This window comes from Microcaecilia unicolor, chromosome 2 (assembly GCF_901765095.1).
Source record: "Microcaecilia unicolor chromosome 2, aMicUni1.1, whole genome shotgun sequence".
Taxonomy (NCBI): Eukaryota; Metazoa; Chordata; class Amphibia; order Gymnophiona; family Siphonopidae; genus Microcaecilia; species Microcaecilia unicolor.
Genome location: NC_044032.1, coordinates 148,442,186 through 148,457,365, shown reverse-complemented (window position 1 = coordinate 148,457,365; position 15,180 = coordinate 148,442,186). Strand labels below are relative to the sequence as shown.

The 15,180-nt window shown below is 39.9% G+C and overlaps 1 protein-coding gene across 3 annotated transcripts in view; it reads left to right on the top strand.

Annotated features, from left to right (window-relative positions):
* FAM172A (family with sequence similarity 172 member A) overlaps positions 1-15,180 on the top strand; it is a 636,319-nt gene that overhangs the window by 98,682 nt on the left and 522,457 nt on the right. For all 3 annotated transcript variants that reach the window (XM_030193388.1, XM_030193389.1, XM_030193387.1), the window contains exon 5: positions 2,082-2,147. In XM_030193388.1, the coding sequence (XP_030049248.1) occupies positions 2,082-2,147 (66 nt within the window). The remainder of the gene's footprint in view (positions 1-2,081; positions 2,148-15,180) is intronic.

Below are 15,180 nucleotides of genomic sequence, written 5' to 3'. Positions count from 1 at the left end.
ATGATAAGGTTTTTTTTGTTTGTTTGTTTGTTTGTTACATTTGTACCCCGCACTTTCCCACTCATGGCAGGCTCAATGTGGCTAATATGGGGCAAGTCACAAGATTAAACTTGAATTCTCAACCAGGTCACCTCCACCTCTCCTTCCCTTAGTCCATTCTCTCAACCCTCCAAACGCTGCCTCATTTTCTTCCTTTTCCGAAATCACTGAAGAGGAAACTACACATCCTATTTCCTCCTCGAAACCAACTACCTGTTCCTCTGATCCTATTCCCACCCATCTACTTAACACTATCTCTCCTACTGTCATCCCTTTTATCTGTCATATCCTCAATCTTTCACTGTCCACTGCGACTGTTCCTGATGTCTTCAAACATGCCGTAGTCACACCACTCCTTAAAAAACCTTCATTGGATCCTACCTGTCCTTCCAACTATCGCCCCATCTCTCTCCTCCCTTTCCTATCCAAGATACTTGAACGTGCTGTTCACCGCCGTTGCCTTGACTTTCTTTCATCTCAAGCTACTCTTGATCCACTTCAATCTGGCTTTCACCCCCTTCATTCAACTGAAACAGTGCTTGCTAAAGTCTCCAATGATCTGTTCTTGGCCAGATCCAAAGGTCTCTATTCTATACGCATCCTTCTCGATCTATCTGCTGCTTTTGACACTGTTGATCACAGCCTACTCCTTGATATGCTGTCCTCACTTGGATTTCAGGGCTCTGTTCTTTCCTGGTTTTCTTCTTATCTCTCCCAGCATACCTTTAGCGTATACTCTAGTGGATCCTCCTCTACTTCTATTCCACTGTCAGTTGGTGTACCTCAGGGATCTGTCCTGGGACCTCTTCTTTTCTCCATCTATACTTCTTCCCTTGGTACTCTGATCTCATCCCATGGTTTTCAGTATCATCTTTATGCTGATGACTCCCAGATCTACCTCTCCACACCAGAAATCTCAGCAGGAATCCAGGCCAAAGTATCAGCCTGCCTGTCTGACATTGCTGCCTGGATGTCTCAGCGCCATCTGAAACTAAACATGACCAAGACTGAGCTTCTCATCTTTCCCCCTAAACCAACCTCTCCTCCTCCCCCATTCTCTATTTCTGTGGATAACACTCTCATCCTTCCTGTCTCATCAGCTTGTAACCTTGGGGTCATCTTCGACTCCTCCCTCTCCTTCTCTGCACATATTCAGCAGACTGCTAAAACCTGTCATTTCTTTCTCTATAATATCAGCAAAATTCGCCCTTTCCTTTCTGAGCACACTACCAGAACCCTCATCCACACTCTTATCACCTCTCGCTTAGACTATTGCAACTTGCTTCTTACAGGTCCCCACTTAGCCATCTCTCTCCTCTTCAATCTGTTCAAAATTCTGCTGCACGACTAATATTCCGCCAGTGTTGTTATGCTCATATTAGCCCTCTCCTCAAGTCACTTCATTGGCTTCCTATCCGTTTCCGCATACAGTTCAAACTCCTCTTATTGACCTATAAGTACATTCACTCTGCAGCTCCTCAGTACCTCTCCACTCTCATCTCTCCTACATTCCTCCCAGGGAACTCCATTCTCTGGGTAAATCTCTCTTATCTGCACCCTTCTCCTCCACTGCTAACTCCAGACTCCGTTCGTTTTATCTTGCTGCACCTTATGCCTGGAATAGACTTCCTGAGCTGGTACGTCAAGCTCCATCTCTGGCCGTCTTCAAATCTAAGCTAAAAGCCCACCTTTTTGATGCTGCTTTTAACTCCTAACCCTTATTCACTTTGTTCAGAACCCTTATTTTATCATCCTCACTTTAATATTCCCTTATCTCTTGTTTGTTCTGTCCTAATTAGATTGTAAGCTCTGTCGAGCAGGGACTCTCTCTTCATGTTCAAGTGTACAGCGCTGCGTACATCTAGTAGCGCTATAGAAATGATAAGTAGTAAATTGCTATGGACAAGTATATCCTGAATCATAGTTTTACTCTGCCCCTAATTTTATAGCATTGTTGCTTTAAAAGTATGTTGATGAAAAAAAGTTATGAACAAATGATTTTGTACAGTCTATCTAATCCAGTGTTGTTTCATCCTTTACAGATCATCACTAAACATGTCTATGATCTATTGGAGAAGGAATGCAACTTGAAAAAAATATATCTCCCAGTAAGTTGTCCATCTTTCATATCAAAAAAGTCTAACTAATGTAGAAACAGTTGAAAATGGTAAAGTAAAAGACATATTAAAATAAGCAAAAAGTTATATTTTCAATAAATCATTCTCCTATTTTGAGAAAGACATTTATTTTTATTATTTTAATACAGCACTTGTTGAACCTTACTTGCAAACTATATGTACAACACCACTTTGGATAATGAATAGTGCACACAGGACAGACTTATACAGTACATGGTGCAGGGTCTGCTCGAAAAAGCATGCGAATTGAAACTTAAGGAAATAAGGGAATAGTTACTAGAGTGTATTATAGGAATAATTCACAACTTTTGCCATTTAGGAGGCAATTCTATAAATTAGTTCTTCTATTTAGGTGTGCTGATGTGTATCTGGATTTTCAAAAGGCGTTTGACAAGGTACCTCATGAAAGGCTACAGAGGAAATTGGAGGGTCATGGGAAAGGAGGAAATGTCCTATTGTGGATTAAAAACTGGTTGAAGGATAGGAAACAGAGAGTGGGGTTAAATGGGCAGTATTCACAATGGAGAAGGGTAGTTAGTGGGGTTCCTCAGAGGTCTGTGCTAGGACCGCTGCTTTTTAATATATTTATAAATGATTTAGAGATGGGAGTAACTAGCGAGGTAATTAAATTTGCTGATGACACAAAGTTATTCAAAGTTGTTAAATCGCGACAGGATTGTGAAAAATTACAAGAGGACCTTATGAGACTGGGCGGCTAAATGGCAGATGACGTTTAATGTCAGCAAGTGCAAGGTGATGCATGTGGGAAAAAAGAACCTGAATTATAGCTACGTCATGCAAGGGTCCACGTTAGGAGTTACGGACCAAGAAAGGGATCTGGGTGTCGTCGTCGATAACACACTGAAACCTTCTGCTCAGTGAGCTGCTGCGGCTAGGAAAGCGAATAGAATGTTGGTTATTATTAGGAAAGGTATGGAAAACAGGTGTGAGGATGTTATAATGCCGTTGTATCGCTCCATGGTGCGACCGCACCTTGAGTATTGTGTTCAATTCTGGTCGCCGCATCTCAAGAAAGATATAGTAGAATTGGAAAAGGTGCAGCAAAGGGCGACGAAAATGATAAAGGGGATGGGACGACTTCCCTATGAAGAAAGATTAAGGAGGCTAGGGCTATTCAGCTTGGAGAAGAGACGGCTGAGGGGAGACATGATAGAGGTATATAAAATAATGAGTGGAGTGGAACAGGTGGATGTGAAGCGTCTGTTCATGCTTTCCAAAAATACTAGGACTAGGGGGCATGCGATGAAACTACAGTGTAGTAAATTTAAAACAAATCAGAGAAACTTTTTCTTCACCCAACGTATAATTAAACTCTGGAATTCGTTGCCGGAGAAAGTGGTGAAGGTGGTTAGCTTAGCAGAGTTTAAAAAGGGGTTGGACGGTTTCCTAAAGGATAAGTCCATAAACTGCTACTAAATGGACTTGGGAAAAATCCACAATTCCGGGAATAACATGTATAGAATGTTTGTACGTTTGGGAAGCTTGCCAGGTGCCCTTGGCCTGGATTGGCCGCTGTCGTGGACAGGATGCTGGGCTCGATGGACCCTTGGTCTTTTCCCAGTATGGCATTACTTATGTACTTATGTGCTATGTGCCAAGATGCCATTATAGAATACTAGCGGACTTTGGCTTCGGCGAGCCTATTTACGCCATGCCAACTGCATTGTCAATGGACACTCCTACATGCTCTATGTATATCGGATAGTATTATTTAAGTTGCGTGCATCAACTGGAGACACACCCATGGCCCACGCCTGCTCTGCCCACATGTACGCCTTCCCTGCAGTTGCACGCTATAGCACTTAGGTGCTACCTTAAAGAATAGTGCCTAGTGCACATTCATGTGCAACTATCAATTACAGTGCACTCTGTTTAAGTGCACGTCGGATAAGCGGATTCTCTGTTTAACTGCATGCTGTACTTCTGTCCCGTTTTTGGCACCATCAATTTCTTTGGAGACAAACTTCCTCTGATTTCTTGCTCCTGTTACACTAGTGACAAATTTTTGTGGGCAGGAACAATTTCCTACTGCTGTGATATTAGAAACGATGCTGGCAAACAGGCCTTAATCTTCCTGTGTTATTTGAAAACAGCACCAGCAAAGCAGGAGGAACTGAGAATTGCTTTTACATGGTGAAGATTTGTCACAGGGTAGAAGGACCTGGAAAAGGTTAGGAGAGACTGCTCAGGGGTGTCTTTTTGTTTGCATTGGCAACTTTTTTTTTTGCTAAATGAAATGAATGAAAACAGAGTCTCATTAGTCTTCCTTTCATTTCATTTAAAAAATGAATGGAAACGAAATGGTACATTTCATTAAAATGTTTTGTTTCAAACAAATGTGTACCACCACTGTAAACTTAAACAAATTTGGATACTCCTGTATTGACCCTAATCAGGACTCTTTGCTGGCTTATGAAGCATGATTACAGCATGATTAAGAACTGAAGTGTTTACTCAGGAAAATGTTTTTTAAAGACCTAGCTGCAAACATAATAAAAGATGAATATCTTTAATTATGTTGCTGGCACTGGTGCAAAACAGCAGCTCAGACCCTTAGTGGTAATCTCTTACTATTGCCAAATAAGAGATGCCAAATAAGAGCTGACTCGAGCAAGCCCTGGTAACTTCCTGCTGGTAGCATGGGCACACTTACCCCGGGATTCTATATAGCATGACTTAAATTGCACGCACAAATCCAGTTGTATTCTGGATTTCATGCGCAACTTAATTACTTAAGCCAATCAGCACCAATAATTGCCACTTAACAATTATTTACACTGGCATTAATTAGAATTTACGTGCAGAACTGTCTAAGTGTATTCTATAACGTGATGCATGTAAATTCTAAGTCGTATAGTTGAAAAGGGGGCATGGCCATGGTCGTGGAATGGGCATGGTCATTGGCATTTCTAAAATCTATACGTGTGGTTATAGAATATCCTGGTCCACGCCTAATTTAGATGTCAGCGTTTACACCAAGTTTGACTTGGCGTAACTGTTTGCGACTAAATTTAGTTGTGTGGATAGGTGCTTGGTATATTCTATAAAGTACGCCTAAATTTAAGCGTACTTTATAGAATATGCCTAGACGTATTTTGTTTCAGCGCTAATTTTATAGGTGTGATTCTAGTCCTTAATGCCTTCTCTTGAGAAGGTGTTAAGTGCATCCGTGCTATCTGCTACCATGAGAGTTAGCGCATGGTGAAGTGCTGTGTGCTATCTCATTGTGCAGTCCACACCCATTTTCCACCAAGGACCCGCCCAGTTCCTACTCCATAACATGGCATGTATTTAAGATGTTAATTACACTTTACAAGGTCAAAATTACAGCGGGAGCAATCAATTAACTGCAACAAAGTCTCTGCAGTGATACTAACTAATATGCAGCAAAAATATATAATTTATTTGACAATTATTCAATATCTTTGTCTTCTCTCCAGATGTCAGTGGTAACTCATTTCACATGAGCAGTCACCACTCATGACTCACCAGTGCCATCACTGGTTGGATCTTTATTTATTTTCATCAAAAATGTTATTACTATTTGTTTTTAAAACTAACTCGAAATTATCATATGATTATCTTTATAAGAATGTTTATACCTTATCTTTGCAAGGGCTATTCTTACCCCACACAAGACCCATTGCCGAAATGGGCCATGTTTTGCAATAGCTGTTTCAAAGCCTGGTCCTTAAATCTAAGAAGAAACAAACAGGAGACAGTTGTTTTTAATTACCCCTCTCTAGACCCCCGCAGGACCCTTGCCCACGGATATGGAGAGAGGGTTTCAGAAGGCTCATAATAAGTCTCCTAAATATGACCTCTGTTTTCTGGCTCCTAATTTCCAAGGACATCCTAGGGCATCTATTCTCCCACATGATGTACTAGAGTTTAAAAGATAGTCTATTTATGTGATATAAGGTGTGAAATGAAACAGGGAAATTAACACAGAGACCAGAGAATATTGAGATAGAAATAGTCTTTTATTCTCACCAATCAGGACTTCAAGTTGGTACACACATCAGTCAGATTCTGGGTCCAACCGGCCAGAGCTTCGCCTTCTGAGATTCGTTGGGGAAAGACTCCGATTTTAGCTCAGATTTGCATTTCTTATATAGTATCTGGTCCCCATACAAGTCTATGGAGAGGGACTTTTTTTTATCTTAACAACAGGTCAGGTGTCCACCTGTTTCTTAATCTTTTTCCTGTCTTGTAAACTCCTAATATGGTCAACTCCTAATATGGACTGTTGTTCCTAATCTTGTGCAACCATCTCTTCTAAGATGAAGAGATCAGTTCCATATCTTGTGACTCTGGCTGTCATTTTAACTGCAACAGACTCCATGTTCTGAACCAAACTTTTTAGGATTTTAGCCATCAATTCCTTGATCTTGGCTTTTGCACTGCTTTTGAATGTCACACTAAATTCTAATAAGGCTTACCAAGCAACCCTGCTACTGCAGGGGCTCAGCAACCAGGCCGTCATAAGTTTTTCAGGCCTAGCCAGTGCCTTTTAGCAGTTTAAGCTGTTTAAGGTATGTAAATTGACCCACCACTATTCCAGTGGATGGATCCCAAGCTGGGACACATATTAACTTGCAGGAAAAGCAAGTCCTTGCTCAGCCAGTCATAGATTTTTAAACCTAGCTGGTATTTTTACAGCCTGAGTCCTAAAATCTGGCCTTCCACCCTTCCGGTGGGCATCCAGTGAGGGCCTCTTGCTGTACTATAATTATACACAGTCTACTGCTGAAAGAGAACAGACAAACACAGCAAGAGTTTATCCAAATGTCAACTTTAATGGAAACAGGACCCAACCTGACCAAGTTAACTGTGCTTTTTGAATTTGGGCTGGAGACTTGGTGGTTACTGACTTTTGGAATTGGACCAGAGCTTTTTCTATGCAGGTATTGCAGTACATGCTTTGAATCTGTGAATGCATTGTGGAAACCTATGTAACCCCTGACAAAGGTTTTTCTGAAACTTGGCCAGGTTGGGTTCTGTTTCCTTTAAAGTTGACATTTGGATAAACTGTTGCTGTGTTTGTCCTTCCTTGGATCACTGCTGCTGTTTGGTTGTCCATTCTGTTTCAGCAGTAGACTGTCTCCTGTTTGTTTACTTCTTAGATTTAAGGACCAGCCTTTGAAACAGCTATTGCAAAACATGGCCCATGTTGGCAATGGGTCCTGTGTGGGGTCAGAATAGCCCTTGCAAAGATAAGGTATAAACATTCTTATAAAGATAGTCATATGATAATTTTGAGTTAGTTTTATAAACAAATAGTAATAAATAACATCTTTGATGAAAATAGATAAAGATCCAACCAGTGACGACACTGATGAGTCCACGAGTGGTGACTGCTCATGTGAAATGAGTCACCACTGACTGAAACAAAACCATGAAATACAAAAATTAAAGCATATACGAAATTTAAAGCCACAAAATTACCAAGCTGCTCAATCAGTAGCAATCACTGCTCGAGTGTCATATCATACTCAGTATTTTTACAATATAGTGCCCGAGACAGGAACTTCCTTTATATATGATCACCTGACTGCAGGAACCAATCAGCTGTAACTCTTATATCAATGACAGCCAATCCAACTCTAAGTGAAGCACACAAGGAGTACTGTATTCAATGTGAATATCCAGCGCTGCTCCTTATAGTTGAACAGCTCTTGCTCATCACTACCCTCTACTCCCATATCAAATTTATCACTGACCCATGCTCAGTCGATCTGATGCCTCTACAAAACTGTCTCAGGGAAGTGGCTAACTGATTTCTAGAACATCATTTAATCCTTAATCCAGACAAAACCACAGCAATTTGAATCTCAGGCTCTCTACCTCCACCTCTGGTGACTCCATTCCTGTTTAATAGGTATATTGTTCCATTATCCTCATTTCAATATTTGGGAATTATTATTGACTTGACTTTTTCCTTTGGACTTCATGTTTCTAATGTCATGAAAGTTGGTTTATTTTTTCTATGCCATCGTAGATCAATCAGAAATCTGATTGATCAAGATTCTCTACACGTGCTTTTCTATGCATATGTCCACACCTGATATGACTTCTGTAATGTAACTTATGTAGGTATCACTAAAGCAAATATTAAAAGAATTCAGACGTTACAAAATACGTCAGCTTGCATTATCTTTAAGGCCTCTAGATATGATAGGGCTACCCCACTTCTACAACGCCTTCACTGGCATCCAGTAGAATATAGGGTTACGTTTAAAATTCTTATCCTGACGTACAAAGAGTTTCATACAACTATTCCTTCTTATTTAGCTTCTCTAACTATTACCTACACTCTAACTTGCACTCTTCAATCTTTGATCGATAATAGGTTAGTTTTGCCATCTCCATCGAGAGCTAGATAGGAATTCACACGTAACTCTGCTTTCTACTTCCTTTCTCCTGCTTTATGTAACTTGCTTCCACAGCTTATCCAGCTGGAAAGTCCAGTTACTTTTTTTCATTCTGCTCTGAAAACACACTTTTTTCAGTTATCTTTCCAGACTTCTTGAGTCTCATTCTTGTTAGCATCACTAAGTTCATGTCAGCATCACTAAGTTTAGCAGTGGAAAGACTACTACTACTACTAGAGCCTGTCTCTCATAAGGTTATAAGTGCTGTTTAAAAATCATTATTGTATTATGTTAGTCTTGTATTATTTGGTATTTGCAGTTGTGTGATTTTTGTTCACTTGATTTAAATGATATGTTTTGCGTTTTCCTTTATTTTAATGGAGTTCTTTGATGTTGCTTGTTTTTCAATTTTATTGTAAACCAGTTTGTCTTGCTGTGCAATAACATCAGTGTAGGAAAAATTAATAAACACTAATGATAAACGAATATTGCAAATGGTCAGGGAAGGAGCTGTGCTGGTATGAGTCCGCTCACCTCAAGATCATCACGTGTCTCTCTTGAAAAATGTATTATAATTTACAGTTCATTTTATTGCTTATTTTACCTATTTCTGGTTAAATAGCCTTTCAATAACCTTTAGAATTTGTTGAACTGTGGTCTGTTAAAGATATAATTATTGCAATAGAAGATAGCATTTAAAGCCGCATACTTCATTGTAAGGCCTGAGACCAGTGGTGGCTCCTGTGGACTGTAACTGTGGCTTTTTGACTCTCATCTCTGATAGACACATGCCCCTAGTCTTCCCTGAAGGTTTGCCTCTGGCATTGCCCATAGAAAAGCTGTTTTATTTTTCCTTGGCACTGCACAACCCCAGTGAATTTGAACCATTTGGGAGGTAATTGTATAAATTTCAGGTATAGTCGGGAGAAGATATTGGATATAGAGAGAGTTTTATGGGCAGATGAGTTAGGGTGTGATAGAAACATAGAATATGATGGTAGATAAAGATCCAATCTGCCCATCCATACCACCCTCTATATCATTCTCTCCCTTAGAGATCCCATGTGTTTGTCCACAGGCTTTCTTGATTTCAAATCCAGTGTTGGTCTCTATCACCTCCACTGGGAGGCTGTTCCACGCATCTACCACTCTTTCTGTAAAGAAATATTTCCTTAGATTACTTCTGAGCATGTCCCCTTTCACCTTTATGCCATGCTTCCTCATTCCAGAGTTTCCTTTCAATTTAAAGAAACTCAACTTCTCTGCATTTATGTCATGGAGGTATTTAAATGTCTCTTTCATATCTCCCCTCTCTTGCCTTTCTTCCAAAGCATACATGTCTGTCCCCATGTGCTTTATGACAAAGGCCACTGACCATTTTTGTAGCCACCCTCTGGACCTTCCTGTTTATATTCTTTTGAAAGTGCGGTCTCTAGAACTATTCATGGTACATTAAATGAAGCCCCACCAGAGCTTATACAGAGGCATTATCACATCTTTTTGCCTGCTGGTGATTTCTCTCCCTGTGTACCCAAGCGTCCTTCTGTTTTTTGCCATCACTTTTTCTGCCTGTTTGGCCACCTTAAGATCATCAGGTACAGTCACCCTGATGTTCTACTCTTCTTTCATGCGCAGAAGTACTTCACCTCCTATACTGAAGCACCTCCTCAAGTTTTGCTGTCCAGATGCATGAACCTGCATTTTTTAGCATTAAATCTTAGCTGCAAAATTTTAGACCACTCTTCAAGCTATCTATACCTTCAGGAGTTTCTTCCCTATTGTAGAACTTGGTATCATCTACAAAGAAGCAGACCTTTCCAGATAGAGAACTTGGGGGACTGAACTTCTTTTTAATTACAAATGTCTTATTGAGTATACCTAAGCAGCTGGACTGGTTACACTTCCCCTCCGTTTCCTGTTGCCTAGAGTGCCAGCCATTTTATCTAGCATGCCCATGGTTCTCACAGTGAAGGGTGGGTTTTTTTTTTTGGGCCAAAATGGATCCTGCTTGAAAAATAATAAAGATCACTGATTTAAGGAATGTAGGCAAGCCCTTCAGTAGCAGGTAAAATGTTGGCATATTCTTTTAATCCATCTGAATTACACAAGAATAACTCAATATCATTAAACCTTTTTTGTAAATTTTTGATGAGTTGCAGTATTCATATAGATTTAAGAATGGTGTTAATTTCAAAGTTCACATTTCCTATTTTTTTTAAATGAAAGATTGCAGTTTGTGCTCTTAACTTAGTCACACTGTGATTGAATTGGATGACATTCTTGGCTGATATGTCAATACAGTGAGTTGTTCATAGGCATGACCTTTTAGGTGTGTTTCTTAGTGAAGGCTTTATGTAATAAATTGCCACTGTTTGAAGACAAATTGGTTTGAAAAAAGGTTCCAAATATAATGAATTAACAAATAAAACCTTATTTTTCTTTTCTTCTTAGAATAGAAGCAGGAAGAAACAAAAAAAAAAAAACAGTTTTGATTAAAACAGGTTAAAAACCAAATTAATATTTTTTGCTAAAAATAAATCCATCATGAAAAGGGGTGGTCTCTAAGAAATCAGAATAAATAAAAAAATTTGAAAAAGACACAGAGAGGTAAGGCAAAGCAAGTGAGACTGAAAGGTGACACAGGAGCTTGTTTACTAAAGCGTGGTAAAAGTTAGTGTGAGAATTAGCATGTGGTAACAGTTACTGCACAGTAATACCCCTACTATGTGTTAATTCACATGATAGCTGTTTGGTGGGAAATGGGTGGAGAATGGGTTTGTTATAGATGTGGACATCACTTGCAGTGAGCACATGGTAAATTACTGTGAATTGTCATGCCATGCCATTCTATCTGTGATGCACCTATTACGACTAAAATGTAGACCCCCCCCCCCGGACAGGCCTCCTAATATCAAATTAAGAACCTCCACACAGCCCCCCAACATCAAATAAAATACCCCCTGGACCTTGGATTACTCCCCCCCCCCAGAGTACCCTGATGTCAAATTAAAAACTCTCTGGACCTGACCATTGCCACCGACATCAATTAAACAACCCCTCATCTCCCACAACTCCCAGAAGGCTACCACAGTCCTTTAGACCCCGCTCTTGGCTTTTTTTTTTTTAGAGCAGTGCTTGTCAATCTTTTTGTGGCCATGACCCAATGATAGTGTCCAAATCCAATTATCAGCTTCTTTGTGCTTTTTGGATAGCTATCCAGCCTATTTAATGAAGGATCCAGCTTCCTTTCAGAATGATCTTTTACAACTGGGTCATGTTCTAACTATAGCAGGTGGTATTGTTTTGACTCCTATTCTTAAAAAGATTACTGTTGATCCATCACAATCGGCCAGTTATAGACCTGTGGCAAGCATTCCTTTACATGCGAAAATGTCTGAGGCCATTGTTTCAAAGATGTTGTCCAATTTGTTGCAAATTTATAGCTACCTTAATCCTTTACATTTTGGATCTAGGGCTGTCCATGGTATAGAATCAGCTCTACTGTCATTGATCACCGATTCTAGATTGATTCTTTCTACAGGGAAAGTGGCGATTTTGCTTCAGTTTGATCTTACAGCAGTGTTTGATACAGTTGAGTTTCATCTATGGGCATTACTGGGAAAGTGTTAAATTGGTTCAGAGAGTTCTTATATAATAGGCAAGTCAAAATACAAGACATATTGTCTGAGACTTGGAAACCGCCTTGAGGTGTTCTACAGTGCTTTCCACTTTCTCCATTATTATTTAATGTCTATATGATATCTTTTTGCTGTGATTTCTCTACTCAGGGGCACAGTTGTATTCTAATGCAGATGATATGTTATTATTGAATCCTGTTGGAAATAGTTTGTCATCTACTATGATTGAGGATTATAGTATTATTCATGACTTTTAGCTTAATAAAGATAAGACCAAGTTACTCTGGTTACATCAACATAAAAATTCCATTCCAGATGTTTTGTCTTTGTCAAAGAGCTCTTCTGTAGAAGTGGTGTACATTTCAAAGGTGCTAGGAGTTTATTTGAATACAGCTTTGTTGTTGGAACAGTTTTTTTGTGTTAACTCAAATAGGTTCGTAATATATGTACCTTGTCCTCTGAGAAGCATTTTGCTGTTTTGATTCAATCGCTGATTATGTCATACTTAGATTATTGTAATGGATTATATTATTCTCTTTCTCCCCAACTGCTTTCTAAACTTTAGATGCCTCAAAATGCTGAAGCAAAAATGATTTTTCATCTCAAAAAATTTGAGAGGGCAATTCTGTCATTGATTAAATTATATTGGCTTCCCATTCAGGCTCATATTGAATTTAAGCTAGCATGTTTGATATTCAGATTATTTGATGGTTCGAACCCAGAATATTTATTGAGTTTATTCTTATTTCCCTTACATCGTGCAGGGATACCTCGCTAGATTTTTTTCCCCCTCCTTCTTTGGTGTGCAGTTCAAGAAAATATTAATCTTATCAGGCTGTTAAGATTTCACATGTTTTACCAAGTGAGTTAAAATCTTATCTTCCTACCTGGTTAAAAAAAAAAAGACAACTTATTTATTTAGAAAATATCTATCACAATAATTTTCTGTTGTTGACTTTTGTGATCATTGTCTGTTATATATTGATTTCTTGTAATCTGCTTTGAACCTTTTTTGGTGGAATATAAATGCTAATATTATATCATATTTTGTGACCACATGAAGGTGCAGAATAATGATGCACCTATGGAGAGTCCACCCAGATTATGACCTCAAATGTGGGTTTTATGACCCCATTTGGGTTCCCGACCTACAGTTTGGTAAGCTTTGTTCTAGAGTCTTTGGTAGCCAGAGGGGGACAGGAATGACAATCAGGTACTACTGCCCTATTAGAGGCCCATTTTCAAAATGATTGTTATCCTTATTTGGCAGCTTGACCCCAAGCAGTAGAACAGCAAGAATACTGTTATGAGTCAGAGCTGCCATTTTGAATCTGGACCGATGATATGGCAGGAGCATTTGGGGATCACACTTGCCCTCCAGAAGTCACTGGAGTCTCCAGATAAGAACCTAGAAGCTTGGGTTGTAGAGCATTGTGGTTGTCTGTGGGGTGGGCCCTGGGGGTGGAGGGCTTATTAATTTGTTCATGGGGGCTATGAGAGGAGGTTCCATGAGGTTCTAATTTGATGCCAGTGGGCTGTATTGGGGGATCTTCTTTATGGATGTTAGGGTCCTTTGGTGCATTGCTGATAGCTCAGATGCAACTATCCTAGCCACAATATACTTTTAACGTGCAGTAAAGGTCTTCTCTGTGTGGTAACTGCAGAGCAGATGTTGGCCATGCCATCAATAGTTATCACACAGACTTTGCATTTATTGTGCATTCGTTTTTGCATCAAATGTATAGTAGCTGCAAAACAGTACTGAACTTTAGTAAATATGAGCCTAAATTAACATAGGGGTCAAGTTATCATGGTGCCTCAAAATGTGAGCTTTTAGTGCACCTTGGTTTACCATGAGAATCACCAACCTGTGGTATCTCAGTACCACAGGTTGCTGACGCCCATGTTGAAGGACTAATACAACCTGTGAGCCACCTCACATGCTGCATCAGACCAACAAGTTGAGGACTGAAACCCCAGGACCACATCTTAAAGAGGCTTCATTGCTGTCCCACCACCACCCCCATCTCATACCCCTTGAACATAAGACCTCCACCAATCTCAAGCCTTCCTAACTCAAGCCCCCTGAGCATAAGCCCCCTGATCAGAACCCCATTCCAAAGGACTCTCCAACCCCAGGGACCTATTGGGTAGTACCTGGTGCTCTAGTGGGTCCTTGGGCAGGCGTGATCTTCAGTAGCTTCTGCCCTTGCCAGTGCCATTTCTCAAATTGGTGACCCTAGCAGTAGTCTTGTAGTACTGCCACTAGGGATCATGTTTCCATGTACCTAAGGGTCTCCATTCTAACTTGTTCATGACAAGTCTTATAGAATTTCATAGTGATGAGTTGCTTTACATGCATTTGCATGTTTTGCCTCTCATTGCTATGCACTCTGCGGTGACTTAGTTATTACTGTTTTATAGTAATTTAAGTCACAGAACCCTATAACATGCATTAAGGAGCAAATAACATGACTTAGAACCCTCATGCAGCTTGATAACTTCCCCCCACTATCTCCTAGTAGATGCCAGTATATAATATCAGTTACTATCCCCAATCTCCCTGGTTGTTTCTGCCTATAGGGTTAGGCAATAAAAAAGGTAACCTCCTAGGGTTTTTTGCTGTTTTCTCAGCAACCGCTTGGAATTTCAATGAAAAAACAATATGGGTACCAGCTTACTGTTAATAATGTCACAGTGACATAGAAGTTTATATGGGGAGCAATGTCGGAGGCCTTTCACAAGTTCTACCCAAAGCCACAAACAATCGCCAAACTCAAGAAGGCATTGCAGATGTTCTGGGCCAGGCTGCCACAGGGACCAATTGACAAGGCTGTTAAGAACTTTCCAAAGTGACTGAAGACCTGTGTTAAAGCTGGGGGTGGACACTGTGAGCATTTACAATTTTTTTTGTTACATTTGTACCCCGCGCTTTCCCACTCATGGCATACAATGATTGCGAAACTGACA